The sequence below is a fragment of the Podarcis vaucheri genome, assembly GCF_965113315.1.
Source record: "Podarcis vaucheri genome assembly, chromosome: 3".
Lineage (NCBI taxonomy): Eukaryota > Metazoa > Chordata > Lepidosauria > Squamata > Lacertidae > Podarcis > Podarcis vaucheri.
Window position 1 is genome coordinate 1,414,741 of NC_138761.1, and position 24,191 is coordinate 1,438,931.

The 24,191-nt window shown below is 50.4% G+C and overlaps 1 protein-coding gene and 1 long non-coding RNA gene across 9 annotated transcripts in view; one reads left to right on the plus strand and one right to left on the minus strand.

Annotated features, from left to right (window-relative positions):
* LOC309529773 overlaps positions 1–24,191 on the plus strand; it is a 405,398-nt gene that overhangs the window by 291,064 nt on the left and 90,143 nt on the right. The window lies entirely within an intron of this gene.
* The window catches only part of DTNB (dystrobrevin beta), a 114,372-nt gene that overhangs the window by 27,145 nt on the left and 63,036 nt on the right, over positions 1–24,191 (minus strand). For 3 of the 8 annotated variants that reach the window (XM_082217603.1, XM_082217605.1, XM_082217602.1), the window contains exons 10-14: positions 12,250–12,327; positions 6,220–6,309; positions 3,812–3,902; positions 2,521–2,606; positions 1,233–1,346 (exon numbers count right to left, since the gene is read on the minus strand). In XM_082217603.1, the coding sequence (XP_082073729.1) occupies positions 1,233–1,346; positions 2,521–2,606; positions 3,812–3,902; positions 6,220–6,309; positions 12,250–12,327 (459 nt within the window). The remainder of the gene's footprint in view (positions 1–1,232; positions 1,347–2,520; positions 2,607–3,811; positions 3,903–6,219; positions 6,310–12,249; positions 12,328–24,191) is intronic. The other 5 variants (XM_082217606.1, XM_082217604.1, XM_082217609.1 and 2 more) reach the window with 3 other exon arrangements.

Consider the following 24,191-nt stretch of genomic DNA (forward strand, 5'->3'; position numbering starts at 1 on the left):
GAACCTATAAAGGACTCTATAAGGGCTCTTGTGTCCCCCATAAGGGAATAAGGGCAGATTTTTGTTTATTACACCAGAAAGGCAGTTCCGCTGGTATTCAGTGAGTGTGTGTGGTGTAGTGGTTAAGAGCGGTAGTCTCTTAATCTGGTGAACCGGGTTCGCGTCTCAGCTCCTCCACATGCAGCTGCTGGGTGACCTTGGGCCAGTCACACTTCTGTGAAGTCTCTCAGCCCCGCTCACCTCACAGAGTGTTTGTTGTGGGGGAGGAAGGGAAAGGAGAATGTTAGCCGCTTTGAGACTCCTGAAGGGGAGTGAAAGGCGGGATATCAAATCCAAACTCTTCTTCTTCTTCTTCTTCTTCTTCTTCTTCTTCTTCTTCTTCTTCAAAGAAGGTCAAGCGGCCTGCAAATACGGCCCCTATCCTTCCCGCTCTTCATGGGCAGAATACTTATGCAGCTGCCTGCCTTGCAGGGCAGTTGTGAGGGTGAAGAAAAGCCCTCTGCCTTGGGTAAAGGTGGCACAGAATCAGAGACGGGCACAGCTCTGCCGTCTGTTCAGTCTGCTTGCCACGGCCAACCGCCAGCAGTACAAGAACATAAGATAGCCCTCTCTTCCTCCACCTCCTCCTTGAATTCATCTAATCCTCTTTTCAAGCCATCGATACGATACAATAATCTTTATTGTCATTGTCCCATACAGAACAACGAAATTGGGGGGGGGGAATCTACATCAGACATTCAGAAACCAACAAGCCTGCTGTCCCAGCTATCCCAACCTGGTTAACCCCCTAAAAACTCTGATACCCCATTTTTAAATACAATATACTCCCATACAGACTACTTTACACTGAGTTTAAAACCAAAATTGCATTTGGATAGAAACTGTTTCTCAGGCGGCTGGTCCTAGTCTTTATAACCCTGTACCTTCTTCCAGAAGGCAGAAGCTGAAAGAGATCATTTCCGGGGTGCGCACTATCCTGCGCTATCTCTGCAGCTTTCTTATGGCACCTGGAAGCGTAGATTTGATCCAAGGTGGGAAGAGGGCACCCAATTATTCTCTCCGCAGTCTTTACAACCCTGGACAGCATTGTTTCTCCCCTGACCATCCAGGTTGGCGGCCATCCCTGTCTCTTGTGGGAGGGAGTTCCACAGCTGAACTGCTTGCTGCGTGAATAAGTACTCTTGTGCAAGCAACCTCCCTCCTGGGGTCCTGTCCCTCCCCTACATTCTTACCGCAATAGCCTCAGTTCCGCCAGCAACGTCGGATTCTGCTGGGCTTTCTCTGGTGTCGGCTGAGAGGCCTGTTCGTGCTCCAGCCGCAGCCGCTGAATTTCTTGCAGAATCTCTCTGTGCAAGTAAAATAAAGAAACCAGCATTAGCCCTCTTGCTCTCTAAGCTCCCAGGGAAGGAGTTTAAACAGGGTTTAATATGTGAGTGGAGTTAGTGAACTCTGGCCCGGGCTGGGCTGCAATCTTCTGCAGCACAATCCACACACACAACCCAATTATTTTTGGGTGGGTTTGTATCATCAGGTAGAGATACGTCCTAGAAGAAGAAGATGCTATAGGAGACCCACCTGTGGCATGCTTAGTTTTGCGCAGGTGTGGACCCAAGGCCAGTGGGGAGGCAGAATGGGCTGCCCTCCACTTCCACAGAGTTGTAGAGTTGGAAGAGTTGATTGAGTTTCCACTGAAATGAGGCTGCATTTTAGTGTTTTAATGTTGTATTTTAATCTTGGTTTTTAAGCTGTATTTCAATCAATTGTTTTTATATTTGGTGTTAGCCGCCCTGAGCCCGGTCTTGGCTAGGGAGGGCAGGGTATAAATAAAATTTATTATTATTATTATTAAGAGGTCCCAGGGGTCAATCAGTCCAATCCCCGTCTTCTTCAAGAGTCCGGCACAGAGGGAACCTCGTCCGGACTCTTCCCCCATCTCTCTCTCTCTCTCTCTCTCTCTCTTTGCCATGCCAGGGCATGAATATTTTGCACGCCCCTTTAAAACACCAAGCCTTCATTTTTCTCCACCCCAACTTTTTTAAAAAATAAATATTTTTTATTAGATTTTCCATTAAAAAAAAACAACATATTTACAAAATTATACATCCATTTTTAACTTAAACCCTTTTTTCCAGAACTTCCCTCAGCTTGTCTGATAATTTTCCGTTTATTTTTTTATCCTCGTCTCACATTTCCCAATATTATATTGCACTCAAATACTCTTAATCACATCGTATTTTTAAAACAATATTTCTAACAGTAGTTTCACAGCGCTTCTTGAAAGCCAACTTTCTTATGCAAAAATAAAAAATGAAACCTTTCACTGAGCTGGTGGAGCGTAAGGACTGCAGAATCCTCCAGCTGCACTGTGTGGGGGCTGTCTCCTTGTCAAAGCATCCGTCCCCAGAACTCCCACCGGGAGGCAGCAGCAATGGAAAGTGGGGAAGGGAGCAGATCTCTTGCTCAGGAGCCCAAAGAAGGCCGGGCGGCCCCCCCTCCTCCATGCCACCTGAGCCCCCTTACCTGTTCTTGTTCTCCAGCTCTGCTATCAGCTGCCGCTGCTGCTTGTTGGCATCGAAGTTGAACCCCAGGTCTGTGGGTGGGCGTGGCTGTCAAGAGACCCCAAAGACACACAGGGCTCAGCGAGGACCCAGCACTGAAACCCACGCGAGCAGCCCCCTCCCCGTCACCAACAGCACTGGGCAGATGGTGGTAAAGACGGGGAAGGAAATCAGATCAGGCTGTCGTTTAATCATAGAGTTGGAAGGGACCCCCAAAGGCCATCTAGACCAACCCCCTGCAAGGCAGGAATCTGTTTAGGGAAGTTTTTGATCTTGGAGGTTTTATTCTGTTTTTAGTGTTCTGCTGGGAGCCGCCCAGAGTGGCTGGGGAAACCCAGCCAGAGGAGCAGGGAATAAATAACAAAATTATTATTTGCCCAACGTGGGGCTTGAATGCACAACCCTGGGATAAAGAGTCTTGTGCTCTACTGACTGAGCTAGTGCCTTGTCCCCAGGGGGCAGATCCTCCATAAGAAACATAATAAGAGCCTTCTGGATCAGGCCATTGGACCTTGTAGTCCAGCATTCTGCCCTCTCTGCGGCCAACCAGGTGGGTTGATCCAGCTGGCTCGTCTCGGGTTCTTATGGGAGTTGCTACTAAGGAGATGGTCTTTTCAGTGGTGGCACCCTAGTTAAGAAATGCCCTCCCCAGAGAGGCTCACCTGGGGCCTGCATTGTGGTCCTTCCAGTTCCAACCTTTTTAGAAACTTCACCAGGCTTTTTAAAAACACGTTTCAGCGCTTTGTGGACCCGGGGGGCGCTACTGTTGTCCGCTATCAATTTAATTTTGATGCTGTCTTGACCTTTTTATGTTCTGTATTTTGATATTTTATGGTGTGGCTTTTTGTTTTGTTTTTTAACAGAAAAGTTGTACACCACCCAGAGAACCTATTCTTAACGGGCAGCATGAAAACACCGCGAAGCGTAAGCAAGCATACAAGATTTCCTTTGCTCCAATATGCTGACTCTCTGGAAGGCAGCCTCCCTGGGGACACGGGGCCTGCGTGGCTCCAGCCTGGCCTCCAACTAATTATGTGACTCCCAATCTGAGCGCCACGTTTGTGGTGCAACGTGACGAAATTGACTGGAGGGACACAGACTCAGCCACGTAAAAGGCTCCTCCTGAATTGCTGCAGCATGTTTCGAAAGAAGCCGAGCGCTGCCAGCTCACCTGCCCAGGGAAGCAGCAGCAGAGCATGCCACCGCCATCAGAGAAACTGTTAGCAAGAGAGGGGGCCAGACTGGCTGCTTACCACGTTTCCAGCTTCCGCAGCTAGCCTGGCAGCGTAGCGGGCGATGAGTCGGTGCTCCTCGTCCAGCCGGCTGGGGCTGTCCAGGACGCTGCTGGGGGCGGGGAGAGAAAGCCGACAAGCGTGAGCGCCAGTCAGTTGCCCAACGCCAGACCGGAGTCAGGGCCCTCCCACCGTACCTCCTGCCACGCCAGCATCAAAACAGGGCTAGTTCTTCCCAGGCCCAAGTCAGCATTCTGTTTTTGACCTATCAGTTGCCCAGATTTGTAGGCACAGATCACCCTCTAGAATAAAATAGCTTACCAGGGAAATGCTGAAGTCGCCCTTTGGGGGGCCTCAGGGTCAATTTTTATCGTAGCCCAAATCTCAGTTTTACAGGTGTATGTATATATTTCAATTTTAACTCATGAGCTATTGCTGCGATCTGCTCTGATTGTATATTTTATCTTTATGAACACTGTTGTTATTGTGTTATGCGAGCTGGTCTTTGACCATAATAAATTATCTATCTATCTAAGCCTTATGTGGCTCAGAACCCCAAAAAGCTCCAGGGCCCCATGTGAACCAAGCCGGACCCTGCGGTCGTCAACTGAGGCCCTTCTTCATGGAGGTCCAGAAGGTGGCAAATGAGGGCAGGCCTTTTTGGTGGTGGCCCTGCCTTTGCAGCAGGGGGAATGTCTGGGGCCTTGGGGGCCTCTTTTTAGCGAGGCGGGATCTGGAAGAGTCTCTGATGGGTTATTAAACTTTTACAGCTTGTGTTGGTCTTAACTGGTTTTAACGTGGGTTTGTTTGTTTTGCAAGGGCAAGCTGCCAAGAGCTTTGCAAATCTGAAGCGCCACGAAGATGACAAAATGGCCAGAGCAAAGTGGGGAGCAGGGAGCCGGCTGGAGTCTGCAAAAGGCCTCAGGAATATACGGCTGGTACCAACTTGAAAGAGGAATTGGACAAGAGGGAGTCCTATGTTTCAGAAGAAGAAATGGGATGCAGGGATTGGACTGAGAGCTCAGGCTGTAAATCTGAAGGGGCTTCAGCTGTGGCAAACCAGAACTGATTGGACGCAGCACCAACCAGAGGAGTAGCAGAGTCATCTGGGATGGTTTCCTGTGCGTAAAAATAAAAAGGAACGAAACTTGACCTGTTTAAAATGACGCAGCAACCAAATGTCCTGCCGAGCAGAAGTGAACCCAACGGAAGATCCATCTTAAACACAATTGGGTCCCGACTTCTGTTTAGGGTGAAGATGCCCTGGGAGGTGGCATCCCCCTAATTCCTCTGGGAAAGACGCCCCCTGGCTGTTGGGCTGTGTGTGAGAAGGTGTGGGGTGAGCAAGTGATGGTGTGTATTTCATTTCCGTTGGGCTTTCCTTTGCGAAAAAGCTGCTCGCTAGGTCAGGGAGGGTGTGCATTTCTGCACACAATGGTGAGCACACCTTTTGCAAGCCAGAGCCTCATGCACCCATGTGCTGGGCTCCTGGGGCACCAAGTTTGAAGCAGATGAAAGGAGGTTGTTTCTGAAACTCAAAAGGACGAAACAGCCTTGCTGCTGCTGCCGTTTAACTGAATTTTGCTGCTGCTTCTGTGCTCTTAAGGTAAAGGTAAAGGGACCCCTGACCATTAGGTCCAGTCGCAGGCGACTCTGGGGTTGTGGCGCTCATCTCGCTCTATTGGCCAAGGGAGCTGGCGTACAGCTTCCAGGTCATGTGGCCAGCATGACTAAGCTGCTTCTGGCGAACCAGACCAGCGCACGGAAACGCCGTTTACCTTCCCGCCAGAGTGGTAGCTATTTATCTACTTGCACTTTGATGTGCTTTTGAACTCCTAGATTGGCAGGAGCAGGGACTGAGCTCACCCCGTTGCGGGGATTCGAACCGCCGACCTTCTGATCGGCAAGCCCAAGAGGCTCTGTGGTTTAACCCACAGCAAAGCCAGGCTGCATGTTTTACAAATACAATCATGGCTCCCTCTACCCCCAAAACAAGGCTGCTTCCTCATTTTGAAACCATGCATCAAGGTGAAATAGTCATTATCGCAGAGGAATCCCCTCAGCAAATTTAGGCAGGAAAGAAAGAGAGCCCTGTAATAAACATGTTTGAACCATGGGCTACAGATGGTTCATTCGGAACCGCTCAATATTTCAGGACTCTCAAAAAGCATTTAGAAGCTTTTTTCATTAAGTTGCTTACAAAGAATGTGGTTTTAAAAACTAACCCTCTTTGGGCCATGTGCCCAGATCCAATGCATGCACGCGCACCCTTTGGAGCACTGAGTGCTGCAGCCTCAAGGCCCTTCTCCATGCGCAAGTTTCAGTTTATGTCGTGGTCCAGCTGGCTACTCAGGGCTTTGGGCACAGCTGCGCATGGTACTGCCATGTTCATGGGCTCCCCCTGCCCTCCCCCCTCTCCTAAGACTGACCGTGCGCCACTCTGGAGCTGGCTCACATAGGCTGCAATCAGGGCATGCTCATCCCTAAGCCGCTTGGAGGGGGCCGGGCTGTAGTGCAACCTGAGGGGGGGAGCAAAGGAGGCAAAACAACACGACAGAAATAAAAAGATGAGGGCAATTGGGAAAATGCAAATGATGGCAAGCAACAATTAAAATAAGGAAACTTAAAAACATTCAAAACATGGAAGGAAATGTGCAGGAACCTCACTGGAAAGAGTGTGGAATCACGGTGGCAAGGAGAAAGAGTTGGATTTTCCCAGTTACAGATAGGTAGCGGTGTTGGTCTGCCATAGTCAAAATAAAAAAATTCCTTCCAGTAGTACCTTAAAGACCAACTAAGTTAGTTTTTGGTATGAGCTTTCGTGTGCATGCACACTTATCTGAAGAAGTGTGCATGCACACGAAAGCTCATACCAAGAACTAACTTAGTTGGTCTTTAAGGTGCTACTGGAAGGAATTTTTTTATTTGGATTTTCCCGTATTTCTTCCCCCTCCCCAAAGCTACCCACATCACCTGGTAAAGGTAAAGGTAAAGGGGACCCCTGACCATTAGGTCCAGTCGTGGCCGACTCTGGGGACTCTGTGGCACTCATCTCGCTTTATTGGCCGAGGGAGCCGGCGTACAGCTTCCGGGTCATGTGGCCAGCCTGACTAAGCCGCTTCTGGTGAACCAGAGCAGCGCACGGAAACACTGTTTACCTTCCCGCTGGAGTGGTACCTATTTATCTATTTGCACTTTGACGTGCTTTCGAACTGCTAGGTCAGCAGGAGCAGGGACTGAGCAACGGGAGCTCACCCCTTCGTGGGGGATTCAAACCGCCGGCCTTCTGATCGGCATCACCTAGCACCTGCAGGCAAAGAGCAGCCGCTCTTGTGCAAGGAGGGAGGAGGAGGCAGCACTTGAGGAGTCCCAAAATGCAAACACTGCCCCAGGTGTGCCTAAGGAGCTCTCCCTGCCCCCCTTGGAGCAAATGGTGCCATAATGAAGAGAGACCCAGGAGCAGCCCCCACCGGCATTCTGCTTCCAGCTCACTTGAGCAGAAATGGAGAGGCCGTTGCTTCTCTGCCACAAGATTTGCTTGCTTCCACCTCTCCCAGCTCCGGCAAAGACATGCCCCTTGACACTTTTCGTCTCTCAAGCAGCAGCTCCTCACTCCCTTCCTTCCCCTGTTGTTGTTTAGTCGTTTAGTCATGTCCAACTCTTCGTGACCCCCTGGACCAGAGCACGCCAGGCCCTCCTGTCTTCCACTGCCTCCCGCAGTTTGGTCAAACTCATGCTTGTAGCTTCCAGAACACTGTCCAACCATCTCACCCTCTGTCTTCCCCTTCTCCTTGTGCCCTCCATCTTTCCCAACATCAGGGTCTTTTCCAGGGAGTCTTCTCTTCTCATGAGGTGGCCAAAGTCTTGGAGCCTCAGCTTCAGGATCTGTCCTTCCAGGGAGCACTCAGGGCTGATTTCCTGAAGAATGGAGAGGTTGGATCTTCTTGCAGTCCATGGGACTTTCAAGAGTCTTCTTGCATTGACGTCCTTCTTCATGCAGTGCACAGCCCATAGGAGGCTACCAATTTAAAGGTAAAGGGACCCCTGACTGTTAGGTCCAGTCATGGACGGCTCTAGGGTTGCGGTGCTCATCTCGCTATATAGGCTGAAGGAGCCGGCGTACAGCTTCATGTGGCCAGCATGACTCAGCCACTTCTGGCAAACCAGAGCAGCGCACAGAAATGCCGTTTACCTTCCCGCCGGAGTGGTACCTATATATCTACTTGCACTTTGACGTGCTTTCAAACTGCTAAGTTGGCAGGAGCAGGGACCGAGCAACGGGAGCTCACCCTGTTGCGGGGATTCAAACCGCCGACCTTCTATTAATGAATGCTAGAAGGATGTTGGATAGAAACTAAGGGGTTTCCAGCTGTAATGCTTTAAGAGATAGGAAAAAAGGTTTGCAAAAGGGTAAAAGCTTAATGGTAAGGATTTGCTGAACTAACAAACTGAAGTGGAATACAAAAAAGGGAGGTATGAGGAGGTCCAGGGAAATAAGTGTAAGGAAGATATGTTATGGAAAATCAACGTGTTTTTTAACTGTTTTTATTTTGTATGTTTTTTTTTATTTTTCATTTTTACTGTTATACATTAAAAACTTTAATAAATATCTTTTTTTAAGAAACAAAAACAAACCGCTGACCTTCTGATCGGCAAGCCCTGGGCTCTGTGGTTTAACCCACAGCGCAACCAGTGTCCCTTAGATGGCTTTAAACTTAGATGGCTTTAAACGGAGATTGGATCATTTCATGGAGGAGGAGGAGGGGGGAGGGATGTCGCTGGCTCCTAGCCAGGAGGGCTCTGCTCTGCCCTCCACTGTCAGAGGCAGCTTCTGAATCCCAGGCGCTGGAAGCCGCAGGAGGGGAGAAGGTGCTCCTGTTCTCAAATCCATTGCTTCATCTGGTCGTCCACAGGATGCTGGACTAGCTGGGGAACTGGCCTGATCCAGCCGGCGCTTCTTCTGTCTGCTCTAAGCCAGACTTCCCCAACCTGGTGCCCACAGATGTTGCTGGAGGACAGCTCCCACCAGCCCCAGACAGTATGGCCAGGGGTGATGGGAGCTGTAGTTCCAGCTATTCCTGGGGTGCCCCAAAGCGGCTGCTCTAGACACAGCCTCCTCTCCTCTCCCCGGGGCACAAAGACTCTTCTCCCATTTGGAGCGCCTCCCTTTCCCCAATTACTTTTATGGCATGAGACTATTTACAAGGCTCACCTCTGACCCCGCATCATGCTTTAAAGGCATTACACCTCCAAGCTGACTTCAATTGCCGCTTGCAGTGTTTTATGGCCTCGCCATAAAGCTGGGCTTAGCGGCAGTGGAAAGTCATAAACAAGGAGCCCCCCCCCCGTAAGATTCATGGGGGACCTTCCAGGAGGCAAGAGCCCATCTTGAGCAAGACAAAAGAGGAGGAGGAGGAGGAGGAGGAAGGATCCCCTGGAGGGAGCAAGGCTGCTGCTGAGCTGGGTGAATGTTTGCCAAGGGGGCATTTGGCTCTTCATCTTCCCCACCCAGACGTTAAACTTTGATGCCTTTTCAGCAACAGATGGAGAACTTTTCACTTGTCCAGGGAGCCTTTTTTTTTTTAGTAACGGGCTGGGTTTTAACTTAGTGGTTGTGTGCTGACATGTTTCACCCTGATGATGATGATGCTCAAAATTTTTATACCGCACTCCATCTGTAAATCTCAGGGCAGTTCACAGCATAAAAATACAAGATAAAAATACAAAATACATAATAAAAGCAAGAACAAAAGCAATGCAAGCCAATGACTCCACCCCTCTGATGAACTTCAGGGTGGCAGAGGAACAAGCTCCCAAAAGCCGGTGGCCCCCCAAGCGAAGAGGCTTGAATTAAAGGTTGAGAAAGGGAAAACCAAAATGACCACGCGAAATGAAGCATCCGCCCCATGAGGAAAAGTTACAACTTTGCGAGCTCTTGGGGAGAGAGAAAAGGTGAGTAAAGGGGGGGGGGGCATTGCAGAGGTAAATAAAATTGTGAATGGCATTGAGAAAATGGAAAGAGTGTTTCTCCCTCTTTCATAAGACTAGAACTCGTGGGTCAGATTGTGAGAAAGGCAGTTCAAAGGCTTTTTCAGCATCTAAAGAAACTCACTGCTATCTGTTTATCTCCACGCTTTTCAAAATATCCAGTAACATTCAGCACTGGTCTCACATTATCCCTCAGTTGCCTTGTGGGTAGAAATCCTGTCTGATCTTCATGTCTTACATTTCTCAAGACTGTTTTAAGTCTCCTTGCCCAAATGGTTTCTCCCTCTCTCGTAAGACAAAGCAGGATGCCCGAGGCTCCGCTACCGGTTTTCCGGTGCCAGAGTACAAAAGGCCACGACCTGTCTTTGTGCCCCCCACTCTGGAGCAACACGGTCGTAACCAGGGCTTGTAACACTCGTCGTGACATCACTTTACGGGCAGAGCAAACACAAAGCGAGCTGCTGGATGTGTTATGGTCTGGCTGGACTCCCGTTTACGAGGCCGTGGGCTCCAGCTCCATCCCAACTCAGGTTGCGTCTGTGGAAGGAGGCCATGCTTTGCTCACAAGGCAGCATATCTCAGCAGGCCTCCCTCTGGCCTAGATCAAAAGAGACAGAGGCATGTGGGCATCAGAGCTTCAAGGCTTCTAATAAAATGTGCAATTGGGCAGAGGCAAGGAGAATCCAGACCCTCTTGTCTGGAAATGTCAGAAAAGCAGCCTGTGATATATGGGAAGGGGGCAGCTGCAGAGGAACAAGCGGGAGAGAGGAAGAAGGAGAAGAAACTTGCTCCACCAACACGTTCCTCCACTTGAATCCTGAATGAGACAGCAGGAAACCTACACGAAACCGAGAGCTCGGGTGCTGCTTGAATGTTCAAGTGTGTGCTTCTTACAGAACCTTCTCGTTCCCTCAACCCTGGAGGTGAAAACTGCAAAACTGACATCAGATCATGGCACAGGCAGGGCAAGTTGCTGGTGGAGGACTGCTGAAGGCATAGCTGCTTAGCAAGGGCTGCTCTGGCAGGGACAAGTGACTCTCGCTTCCTCTGACCCCGACTGGGTGGCTTTGAAAGAGGATGGGACAAATTCATGGAGGGTAATGGTTCCTCATGGCTACTAGCCATAATGGCTAGGCTTGGCAGCGATGCTTCTGAATAGCAGTTGCTGGAAACCAGAGGAGAGGAGAGCAGCCAGGCTTTCCTGATGTTCTTCAGCCACGTGCGAGCCCTCTGAGAGCGCCAAACGATGTGTGCCTTAGCTTAGGGCCAGTTCTGGCTTGGGCCTGCCAGGGTTGTGCCCTCTCTGATGTTGCCCAATTGCAGTTGCTCCTGCGCCTTCTCTTCCTGACTCTGCCGCCTCCTCCAGGCAGGGAGGAGAAGCTGGAGCAGTGGAAGATGGAGATGTTACTCCCAGAGCCAGCCCCTTCCTGGAGCTCCAGATAATGCCCACTCAAGAGCGTTGCCTGGTCAGTAGGTTCCCCTCTTTCTTTTCCTTTCCACTGTGCCCTTAAGAAGTCTTCAAAGCCAGCTCAAACCCAATGGGAGAATGGTCTCTGCTTAGTCTAAGGTAGCTCCCTGGGCCAATTAAGAGACAAACACCGCTCATCCCAGTCAGGATAATCCTTCTACAATTATAATTAGTGCCTCTGGTACCTCTGGATGCGAACGGGATCCATTCTGGAGGTCCGTTCGCATCCTGAAGCGAATGCAACGTGCATCTGCATGTGTCGCAATTCACCGCTTCCGCGCATGCGTGTGACGTCATTTTGAGCGTCTGCGCATGCGCGAGCGGCAAAACCCAGAAGTAATGCACCCAGTTACTTCTGGGTCGCCGCAGGACCCAACCCGAAAATACTCATCCTGAAGCTACTTCAACCCGAGCTATGACTGTACATTAAACTCACTTAAGGGACAAGATCAAAACAAACGTAGCCTTTACATGCATGAGACAAAAAGGAGACAAAACTGATGATTAAAAAACAAGCGAAAGGAACTTAAAAAGAAGACTCCAATTCATCTTTGCCTAAGAAAGGAGGCAAGCTCTTCAGAGAGTCAATGGGAAACACCAAATCAGATCTCTCCAGCCGTCAGTTGTGGTTTTATCCTCCTCAGTTGCCTCCTGACATTTGGGAAATGAACTTGTTTCAGGTTCTGCACAGCGGGTCATGGGGGTGGGGGGGAGGAATTCAGACCTGAAGGGTGGTGTTTTGGGTGGGGAGAGAGAGAAGGGCTGGTCCCAGCGGACAGGGAACCCCAGTGCCTCCTCCAGGTGGAGAGAAATGGATCAAATGCACTGTGGGGGGAAACCTCAGGCAGCAGAGACACCACCAGCAATCAAACCTGGTTTTAGCAATATCCAGAACGCTCAGAGCAGGAGCTGCCATCTTTGCTCCTTCATCAGCCACCTTCTCTCTGCAGCGCCCCCAGAGGAGCCCCCCATCTCCCACCCATCACAGAGTGCACATCCCTACCTTTTCGTTGGAGTCGGGGCTCCGGAGGACATGTGGGTCACCATGGCATCATTCATGTTCGCGAGGGGCCGGGAAGGGCTGAAACAGAAAGGTTTTATGGTGGGTTATGGCCAAAGACCAAGAGGCGGCACAGGGCTGGAGGAAAACCAACCACGGACTCTTCGGGGGCAGCAGCTGGCTGGAGACTCTGCCCCCCCCACTTCCTTTTTTGTGGGATAATTTTTTATTAGATTTCCCAAACATTTTCACAATGATCCTCATCTCAAATAATTGCATTGTTTCATAAATTGACTTCCCACTCCCACCTCCGCAGTGCTTGTACTCAAATCTTTTCTACTGCATTGTGTCGTTATCTGTCAGAAAAAAAGTTTCTCTATTTACCAACATTTTACCATTTTCCACTTCTGCCTCAAATCCTGCCTGCGATTTCATTTGACTATAATATTTTTTTGAAGTAGTCCATTCTTCTTCAATTATAAAATTCTTAATAAAAAAATTCCTTCCAGTAGCACCTTAAAGACCAACTAAGTTAGTTCTTGGTATGAGCTTTCGTGTGCATGCACACTTCTTCAGATACACAGAAGAAGTGTGCATGCACACGAAAGCTCATACCAAGAACTAACTTAGTTGGTCTTTAAGGTGCTACTGGAAGGAATTTTTTTATTTTGACTATGGCAGACCAACACGGCTACCTATCTGTAACTATAAAATTCTTCACAGTGTCATAAACTTCTGTCATGTTGCCTCTGACTCCCCTTTTCTCTAGTCCCAGGCGCTGCAACTTTTCCTGACAGGGGAGCTGCCGTCTCCCCTGGATCATCTCAGTGGCCCTTTTCCGAACCTTTTCCAACTCTACAATCTCCTTTGGGAGGAGAGCTGAATCATAGACTAAGTGTGGCTGAATCATAGACTGGTATAACGGCAGGGTGATGTTGGCAGTCCAATTTTCAATTCCTTTCCTAATGATCCTTTGTATGGCGCTTGCCTTTTCCACAGATGCCACACACTGGGGCAACATCTTCATCAATCTACCGTATTTTTCGCTCTATAAGACGTACTTTCCCCCTCCTAAAAAGTAAGGGAGAATGTGTGTGCTTCTTATGGCATGAATGCAGGCGGGAGGCTCTGCTCAGCGCTCCCTTTAAAGAGCCGCGTGGAGCGTGTGTGCGGCTCTTCGTGGCTTTTCCCTAAGGAGGGAGAAGGGCTGCCCTTGGCCTTAGCCACGCACAGCCTCTCCTGGGCAGGGGGTGAAGGTTCCCTTTGCCCGGGAGAGGCTGTGCGCTGCTATCCCATAAGCCAGGACAGCAAGCGGGATTGCTGCTCTGCGATCTCGCTGGCTTTCCTGGCTTCTGGGATTCAGAATATATTTTTTTCTTGTTTTCCTCTTCCAATAACTAGGTGCGTCTTATGGTCTGGTGCGTCTTAAAGAGCAAAAAATATGGTATCTGTTACAACCGCCTTTCATTTCAGCAGCTTGGAGGCAGCTCACAAACAAACAAAAGCCAACTGTGAAATGACGAGAATACAACCGAGTGCCTTCTACCTTGCTAGAATTTGTGTGCAAGCTGTCCCTGGCAGCGCCAGTCATTCAAGTGCTCAACAAACACACATGCCAAGTCCTGCCCTGCATTTTACCAGCTGCATATTATCAGCTTCCCAGCTGCCCAATTCTTTTCCCGATTCCACAGTTTGGGTCCAGCTGCATACTACCAAAAAGCAACAACAAAATCCCTGCCGTCAGCAGACCAAGCCTCTCTCTGCTCCCTCCGTTAGGCAACTCAGCAACTTCCTCCTGTTCAGTCCAGTTCCTCTCAAAGTGTCACAGGCCAGTCGCTACCTTGGGCAAGGGAGAGAGGGAAGCACAGCTGTTTGCAGAGTGAGTAGCCAGGTGCAGAAGTTCACTCGCCCTTCTGGGACTGGAGTAAGGACACCAGAAGAGGCCAGAGACCCACCTAGTCCAGCACTCTGTTCTCACAGAGGCCAACCAGTTGCATCCATGGAAAGTTTGCAAGCGGGACCTGAGCAGCATAAGAGCATCCTTCTTCCATCCTGTGGTTTCCACCAAACACACAAGGCTCAGAACATTCAATAGGCAACCAGAAACCTGCTTGTCTGCAGCTGCCTCAAGCTGTCACCCAGCAAAGCTTGAAATAATAATAATAATAATAATAATAATAATAATAATAATAATAATAATAATATTTTTATTGTCAATGTACAACCTATGTACAACTGTTAACAGAGAAATCTGAGGGCTCCCTTGGACAAAAACCAAGGACACCAGAAGTTACATCATGGTTACACCATGAAAGGGGAGGTCTGGTGGCAGTAATCTGAGCATCCTGGATCCTGGACCCTGCCCCACGGTTCCCCTTGCCCTCCACCAAACACCCATCAAGTGTAACAAAAAAAGATATTTCTATTTCCCTGTTTCCCAGCCAAGTTCATCCCACCCTTTTGTCTTCATCTGGGTTTGTTCTTTCTGGAATGGCTACCTGTCTGGCACTCAGGTATCAGGATGCCAGGGACTATCCCTCAGGCAGAGGGGCTGCTGAGTAGCTGAGCTCACATGTCTCTAGGAATTTCTGAAGTTTTCCCAGTGAGCCATTGGGATACATTGATCAGTGAATTCTTACATTTGGCATCATGCAGCAAAGGCCCTTTGAATAGATAGGAAGAAACTGTGATGAAGTGTTTTGTGGGGACAAATCACAAAAGTGATTGTGCTGATTTTGGTAGTGGGCTGCATGTGCAGGATATCTGCTGGAGGGGCAACCCCCCCCCCCAACCTGGGACTTGGACTCAGACTCGGAACCGGAGGAGTCTCAGTCTGCACAGGATCCTTTGCCTCAGGTGGCATCTGGACCAAGTCTAGGGCCTGATCCTGAAGAGTCCCAGTCTGCACAGGTTCCCCTGCAACAAGCACCAGCTGGGCCGAGTCAGGGGCCTGATCCTGCCCTGGCTCCAGATGTGGGGATGACCTCCTTGCCTCCAGCTGGGCCATCACTTACAGCTGCTCCACTACCGGTTGGGTCAGGGGAGGCTGAGGCGGCCTCTGGGTCTAGTAACCCACCGACATCTCCCCAGCTGCAGAGACTGAGGTCTGAGAGAAGGAGAGACCTGAGTACTCGCAGGAGGAGTGCTCACCTTCGGGTGAGACAGGGAGGTGAGTCACCGGGGAATCAGGACCAGCCGTTACCCCGACAGAGATAAAAGCCTGTCGGACCCCGCCCCAGGTTGCGGGAGCAACATTGCTGTATGCTGGATCCTGCCTGAGATCCTGTACTTGTCCTTGCCCGGATTCCTGCCTTGGCCTGTCGGACTGTCTCTCAGCAGAACCTTTGGATTCTGGACTGGACCTGGACTGCGTTTCACGGGTTACTCCCGGGCCCAGCACACCGTCAAAGATTCTTTCCTTGGACTTTTTAAAGCAGAGGTTGGGTGGCCATCTGTCATGAATGCTTTAGTTGAGATTCCTGCATTTTAGGGGGTTGGACTAAATGACCCTTGGGGTCCCTTCCAGCTCTACAGTTCTATGATTCGATGAGAGTGCAACTGGCTGCTTGACTGAGCTGAACAGCAGGACCCCTCAGCCAGCAGCAGCCTTGAGAAGAGAACAGAAGAGCAGCCCGGCCTCTGAGCGACGGCTCCGTCCGTCCGTCCAGATTATCAAGCCTACTTTTTGCCCTGTGTGCCCACACACAGAACCCAGTGTTGGATGACACTGCTGCCAAGAGGTTAGAAATTGGTGCTGTATATTTCTAACACATGAAAAAAAGAAAATGAAAAGGAGGAGAGAGAAATTAGAGAAAAGAAAGCCCATGGAACACTGCACTCAGGGCAGTTTTTAGTAACCCGGAGGCAGCAAATTTTGGTGGGCAGGGGAGGGAAAACCAGTTTTTTTCTTTTTCCTCCCGTTTCAGCTTCCCTTGCCCAGCTCAGTGGTGGCAGCACTCCTCCTGACCTCATTTTTGTCTCAAAGGATGAGAGGAGGCAAACAAGCATTTTTGCGTTTCCAGAGGCAACTTCCTTTTGCTCTTTGCACAGTGTGACGCGGCAGCTAAAAAAGCCAATGCAATTCTGGGCTGCATCAATAGGAGTATAGCATCTAGATCAAGGGAAGTAATAGTGCCACTGTATTCTGCTCTGGTCAGACCTCACCTGGAGTACGGTGTCCAGTTCTGGGCACCACAATTCAAGAAGGACACTGACCAGTTCAAGAAGGACACTGCCCAGAGGAGGGCAACCAAAATGGTCAAAGGCCTGGAAACGATGCCTTATGAGGAACGGCTAAGGGAGCTGGGCATGTTTAGCCTGGAGAAGAGGAGGTTAAGGGGTGATATGATAGCCATGTTCAAATATATAAAAGGATGTCACATAGAGGAGAGAGAAAGGTTGTTTTCTGCTGCTCCAGAGAAGCGGACACGGAGCAATGGATCCAAACTACAAGAAAGAAGATTCCACCTAAACATTAGGAATAACTTCCTGACAGTAAGAGCTGTTTGACAGTGGAATTTGCTGCCAAGGAGTGTGGTGGAGTCTCCTACTTTGGAGGTCTTTAAGCAGAGGCTTGACAACCATATGTCAGGAGTGCTCTGATGGTGTTTCCTGCTTGGCAGGGGGTTGGACTCGATGGCCCTTGTGGTCTCTTCCAACTCTATGATTCTATGATTCTATGTCAGAGACACCCAAAGACTCCACAGGACAAAACTGGGCCGGATCCCTCACCGCCGGTGGCTCTGCTCACTGGGCCAGAACAGCACCAGGCAAGAAGATGGCAAGACGGCAGAGGCTTTCTGCACCTCCCGTTGCCACAGTCTCAAAGCACGCGGTGGCATTTCCCTCCTGAATTAGTCGGGGCGTGAATTATACAGAAAGCTCTGGCGGCAGAGGCAAAACTGAGCACGCTGTTCCAGGGAGGGGAGGCGGGAACAGATCAAATGTGGGTGCACTTACAAACAGGAGCAGAACAGGCGCATGCAGGCTAATGCAACCCTTGGCTGCAGGGCCAGGAGAGTGGCCAGTGCCAGGAAGCAACAATTCACCTCTCTGCTCTGCACTCACGATGGCACAAAGGCACTCAGGGTGAACAGACTGCTTCATTCTCCATCACAGCATGTCACGTGGCTTTCCTGCTGAAACCCTGATATCGCAAATGGTCCTTGCACTGTAGCGCAAGAGCGCCCCTCCAGGTGGCAACAGGGGCAATGGGTTCGAGTCATGATCCCCGAGAAGAAGCCCTGGACAGGGTGGTCGGATCTGGATGAGGGCTGGGAGGAGGAGCTTGAGGAGCTGCTGGTTGGTGGCCCTGCAGAGGGACCCAGCAGGTTATGGGAGGCAGTATGTGGGCCTTGAGAAATGTTAAAAATAACAATATCAACAACAGTTTATACCCCACACATCTGGCTGGGTTTCCCCAGCCACTCTGGGCAGATCCCAACAGAACATTAAGAACACAATAAAACATCAAACGTTAAAAGCTTCCCTAAACAGGGCTGCCTTCAGATGTCTTCTAAAAGTCAGATAGTTGTTTATTTCCTTGACATCTGAAGGGAGGTTTCCACAGGGCGGGCGCCACCACTGAGAAGGCCCTCTGCCTGGTTCCCTGTAACTTGGCTTCTCGCAGGGAGTGAACTGCCAGAAGGCCCTTGGAGCTGGACCTCAGTGTCTGGGCAGAACGATGAGGGTGGATACGCTCCTTCAGGTATACAGGACCGAGGCAGTTTAGGGCTTTCAAGGTCGCCACCAACACTTTTAATTGTACTGGGAGACAATGTAGGTCTTTCAAGACCGGTGTTATGCGGTCCCAGTCCCCAGTCTGGCTGCCGCATTCTGGATTAGTTGTAGTTTCCGGGTCACCTTCAAAGGTAGCCCCACGTAGAGCGCATTGCGGTAGTCCAAATGGGAGATAACCAGAGCATGCACCACTCTGGCCAGACAGTCCGCAGGCAGGGAGGGTCTCATCCTGCGTACCAGATGGAGCTGGTAGACAGCCGCCCTGGACACAGAATTGACCTGCGCCTCCATGGACAGCTGTGAGTCCAAAATGATTCCCAGGCTGTGGGGCTGGACTAGATGACCCCTGGGGGTTCTCTTCCAGCTCTGTGAAGGGGTCACAGTGGGCAAGGAATCCAAGCCAAGGGAGGGACCCAGTGGGTTGCTGCCATGTCACCCCTCCCTGGTCCTTCCTACTGTCTGAGGTGCCCAGTGCCAGCCTTGCCTCCAGCCATGGGGGCCCCTCCCATACCACCAGAGCCTGCCCCTCCACCAGTCTCCACTGCCAAGTCCCCAGCCACTCGGGAGGCATCAGGCACCCAGGCTGGATTCAACCCTGCGCTTGCCTAGGAGATGGAGGTGCTTATGTGAGCAGGCAGCTCAGGCCCACACACCTGAAGGAGTTCCCGTCTGCTTCCCCCCTCCAAATAAACGTCCCACTTGCTGCGCGGACGTTGCCCCCACCCCTTTGAAAGGGGAGCCCGGGGGGAGCGTGTCCCTTGACCGGCCAACGTCCTAGCACCTGTTGTGCCATCAAACACCTGCCTGACTCACTTGCAGAATCACTGCCGAGTCAGGAGGGAGCCCTGGGGTCATCTAGTCATTGGCTGCCCTGCCAATCGCTATGGGGCACGGAAACAGGCAGTGGGTCAGCAGAGCCCCCAGACAGAGCGCCAAGGCCATTCTGCATCTCATACGTTGGGGGGTTCTAGATCTATAACGCACAAACACATGCACCCCACAAACAGACAGCCTAAGGGTGAAGTCACTTACGAGACTCTTTCCAGGAAATAAGAGCAACCTCATTTCAAGAAATTATTACATTCTGCTTTATATTAATTGCTGCTGCCTTTATTAATGCTTTTACATTTCTGAGGAGTGTGCATTATGTCTTTCAAATGGCAACCTTTTAAATTTTTTATTTATTTATTTTTATTTTTGCACACAGGCTTGAAGGGGCATCTGTGCCCTAAATCAGGTAACAAACATATAAAACTTGGGTCGAATTTGGAAACCACCTTGGTGCCCTGGACTCCCCAGTTGTCATAGGGGCTGTTTCCCCAGATTCATTCCTTTCCCAAAACTTCTGTTAGCCCAGCTGAAGGGGAGGGGGGAGGAGAGAGAGACATGGCTGTGGACCCCCCCCCCCGTAATATCAGGGAGGGAGAAGGCTGCTGCCCCTTATCCAAGCAATCGGCCAGGAGGAGAGCACAGATTCCCCACTCCACCCTAAAGGGCCTGGATCATGGCCTCTGCCACTCAGCCTGGGCAGAGGCTCTCCATCCATCTTTAGGGAACAGAGCAAAAGCCGTTTTGAGAGTCACATATGTCAGCCTCCCTTTTGATGGAACTCACCAGACTAGCTATATTTCATCGGAAAAGGGTGGCCGGGAGACTCTGGCTTCCAATTAAAAAAAGAGCAGAAATCCAATCTGAAAAGGGAGCATCAAAAGGTGAGCAAATGCTAATCTACATTAATTAGAGCAATGCCACTCAAAACAGCGTGTTCTGGTGCTAAAACTTCTCAGTCAGCTTTATAAAATGCTCACATTTTTTTCTGGGGAGGGGGAGAAACATCAGTTCAGGGGTGGAGAGAGAGAGAAGAAGAGCTTTCATGCACGAGAGGCTCTGGTACAGAAAAAGGCATCAGGAACCACAGAGGAGTGTTTAGATGTCATCGCTAGAGCAATTCTTCAGAGATCAATGGCAAACGTTAAGGTAAATCTAGACACCCTCAGGGTCCAGGAGTTCTTTTTGTCGGCCCCTGAACTTGCACGGCCACAGTTTCCGATGTCTCTCCTCCCGCCCGGACCCCGAACCCTTCCTGACAAAGAGGCCACTTCGCAAAGGACCTTTGCTCTCGAAGCATCTCAAGGAGGTCTGGAGAGGACAGCTGCCCAGGAAGCAGCTGCCCCTTGCCCTGCTGTCGAAGGAGCCTCCTTCGAAGGCACCAGGCGAGGGAGCGCCAGAAAGCTGCCTCGTCCTTTGCGCCTTACAACCCCCTCCCACCCCATAACAAAGAACCACAAAGAACTGCTGGAAAACTGCTTGTTTCTTTTCATCCGCCGGCTTCTGAGAAGTTCACTCGGCCAGGGAAAGGCTCCCTGCAGGCGACCAAACAAGTGCATGCAAAAGCCCTAAAGCGGCAAGAGAGGAGAGAAAGAGAAGCAAAGACAGCAAACCTTCGCTGCTGGAGAGCAAGTGCCTCTGCCTTCCTTTGCCAAAGAGGCATCCAAAGAGGGCAGCAGCCGTGGCCCAGCCCTCCTCCTCCTCCTCTCCGTTGTCTCTAAGGAACAGACGTGTCACGTGAGGATCTCCTGCCTGCCAGCCACTGGCTCTCTCTCTCTCTCTTGGGGAAGAGCAGGTACCCCCCCAGGAAGGCCTCCCGGAGAGGCAGGTGTACACTCACCTGCACCTCCAGCTGCTCAAGGTGAGAGAGGCACCAGGACCTCCCCGCTACCTGGCTCCAGCCAGAGGCAGAATCTATTTTAAGACGTCGCCTTGCCTCCTCCATCTCCCCTTTCAACATCTCAGCAGCCTGGACAGCTCCTTCTTCCGCTGGAGAATTCATGAAGCACACAGTTACACGGCTGCTACTGAGCTGCCACTGGGTTTTGGGTTGTTTTATTATTATTATTATTTTGCTGACTCCCCCATCCCTGTCACAACCGGAATCTTCGCTGGGCAATACAGGAGTTTCCCCTTTCTGAAAAAGGGCACAGCAGATAACTGCAATGCCAGCAAAAAAACCCGCTTCGTTTCAAAAGCCAGATTTCCTTGACAGCAGAGAAGCTTCTCGAAAGAAACTCACCCTTGGGGGCTGAAGGAGGAGGAGGAGAAGGAAGGAAGGAAGGAAGGAAGGAAGGAAGGAAGGGGAAGGAAGCAGGGAGAGCCAGCAGGCGCGGGGTGGAGGGAGGACAGCCACACGCAAAGACAACATCCCCTGGGGAGACACGCTTGCCCCAATTTTGAAAAGCAAACTCAAAACGCAATCTGGTCCTGCAGGACTTGTGGCTGGGCTGGTGCTAGGATGGAGAGGCCTAAGCGAGGCAAGGCAGGGTGTTCAGACAGGCCAACCTTTGCACTAGGCAGGGCAGAAAGGAAGCCTAGACTTGCCTGGGTGCTGAGCCCAGCTTCAGGCTTGCCAGCTCCGTAGATGAAGAAAAAAGGGCCCCCAAATCTCAGGTCCCAGAGCTGAGGAGGCCCCTGTTTGCAGGCGCAAAAGCCAGGCAGATTCCACAGCCTCCCCAAAAGTCAAGCCGTTGGGCAGCTGCGGTTGCGGCAGGTTGGGGAAGGCTGCTTCAACGCATCACAGACAGACGGGGACTTGGATGGGGCCACATAGGGGCCATCTAGTCCAACCCCCTGCAATGCAGGAATCTTTCACCCAACCTGGGACTTGAATCCATGACTCTAAGATTCAGAATCTCGTGCTCTACCGGCTGAGCTATCCTTCAGGGCCACATGACAGGATGACTCTGAAATGAAGGGGGCAATTTCACGAAGGGGAGGCTCCGTGTGGGTTCTGCACCAACCAAAACGGCTTCAGGCGAGGATTACACAAATTCATGGAGGAGAATAAGGTTCCTGGTGGACACGAGCCGTGATGGCTCTGCTCTGCCTCCACAGTCAGAGACAGCCCGGCTTCTGAATCCTGGTTGCTGGAAACCCCAGGAGGGGAGAGGGTTTTTGCGCTCAGATCCTGCCTATGGGTTTCCCTGTGGGGGCACCTGGTTGGCGACTGTGAGAACAGGATGCCGGATCTTGGGTGGCCCTGCACGGCATGGCTCATAGCTTCTCTGAGTTATTCAAGCCCCTTTGCCACAGCAAGGCAGGGATCCAGGAAGGGATCCATGTATGGAAGTGAGAGCTGGACCATAAAGAAGGCTGATCGCCGAAGAATGGATGCTTTTGAATTCTGGTGCTGGAGGAGACTCTTGAGAGTCCCATGGACTGCAAGAAGATCCAACCTCTCCATCCTGAAGGAAATCAGCCCTGAGTGCTCCCTGGAAGGACAGATCCTGAAGCTGAGGCTCCAATCCTTTGGCCACCTCATGAGAAGAGAAGACTCCCTGGAAAAGACCCTGATGTTGGGAAAGATGGAGGGCACAAGGAGAAGGGGACGACAGAGGAGGAGATGGTGGGACAGTGTTCTCGAAGCTACCAGCATGAGTTTGACCAAACTGCGGGAGGCAGTGGAAGACAGGAGGGCCTGGCGTGCTCTGGTCCAGGGGGTCACGAAGAGGCGGACACGACTAAACGACTAAACAACAACAACGATGCATCAAACATTAAAAGTTTCCCTGAACAGGGCTGCCTTCAGATGTCTTCTATAAGTCTGGTAGTTGTTGTTCTCTTTGACATCTGGTGGGAGGGGGTTCCACAGGGCGGGTGCCACTACCGATGAGCCCTTAAAAGCCATTTTGTCCCAGCAAGGAATGCCTATGTTTGGCATTCCCAGTTGACGGGTTTATATTGCTGTTTATATGCCACTGTAACTTTACGTGTTGTAAAAGCCACCACTTAGGAGTCACAAATCATAAATAAAATTGTAGGGACCCTGAGGATCATCTAGCCCAATCCCCGGCAATGCAATAATATGCAGGATCAAACCTGCAACCTTCGCATTATCAACACCACACTCTGAGCTGGGGCAGAAATAGCATTTTAGAAAGCGATGCCCATTGATTCAAAGCCAGCGCTAGAAAGGAACAAGGGGCAGCAGCTACCTCCATCCTGGGGGCCACAGCCAAAGAGGCCATGAATCCAGATAGATCGTTGGCCTGATCTAGGAAAGCTGTTCTTGTTATTCCCTTATCTTGCCTGCATCTTATCCAAAAGGGAGGGAGTGGCGACACCCACAAAGAACAGTGACGGCAAGAGGGAAGGAGTCAGAAGGAAACTGAAATAAATAATTTAAGGTCTTATGTATATAATAAAGGTTCATAAATGTACCAAGCAAACACGGACATAGATATAGAATCATAGAATCATAGAGTTGGAAGAGACCACAAGGGCCATCAAGTCCAACCCCCTGCCAAGCAGGAAACACCATCAGAGCACTCCTGATATATAGGCCACATGTCTGAAGCTGCACAGGAGAGCAGCCATGGAGCCATTTTGACTCCCAGACTGACCAGGTGTTTTCTCTGCAAGGTCAAATGGAAAAGCCTCCCCATTGTCTTTTCCTTCACAAATCCTGTCTTAAGGGTATGTCTGTGTATGAACAGGGTGAGCCTGTGACCTGGCTCAGGAATGAAGTATTTATCATTACAAAAGACTGGCCAGGCTCCCCAGGGTATCCAATCAAGTAAGTATTAACAGGTAACCTGCCAGACAGGAAATAAACGATGACAGGAGGTAAACAACGCACTCAGATTTCTGTTGTAGACCGCCCTTTCTGTGATGTAGGTATGATGTTTATGGGGGTGGTCTTCAACTCCAGGGCGGGCAATTTAAAATGTCTATATAAGGGTGGACACACCTTTGTCCTGGGCCCTCCTCCTTTCCTGTGTGTGAGGGGAGCACCCTGTTGCAACAGTTCAATAAAGATCAGGCTTACAAGCTGCTTTGCTTCTCAATATTCTCTGGTTGGCCTCTGTTTTTTCCTCCGACTGATGGAGAACCTACAAAGGACTCTATGAGGGCTCTTGTGTCCCCCATAAGGGAATAAGGGCAGATTTTCGTTTATTACAAAACGAAAAGGGTGAGCTGTTTTTCCTGACCCAAATGCAGGGTTTCTCCTGCTTTCTTCTTTTTTTTTTTTAAGGGTACCAGAAGGTAAACATCTCTGACGCTCACTCTGTCACATGGACTAAATGACTCCCATGACTAATTTAAACAAGACTCTGTAAGGTTCTGCAATTACACCTTAAAGTCTACACGAGATCTCATTAGAGATTTTGTTTTAAAAAAGCATGCAAACTCTAGAACAAACATGAAGCTTC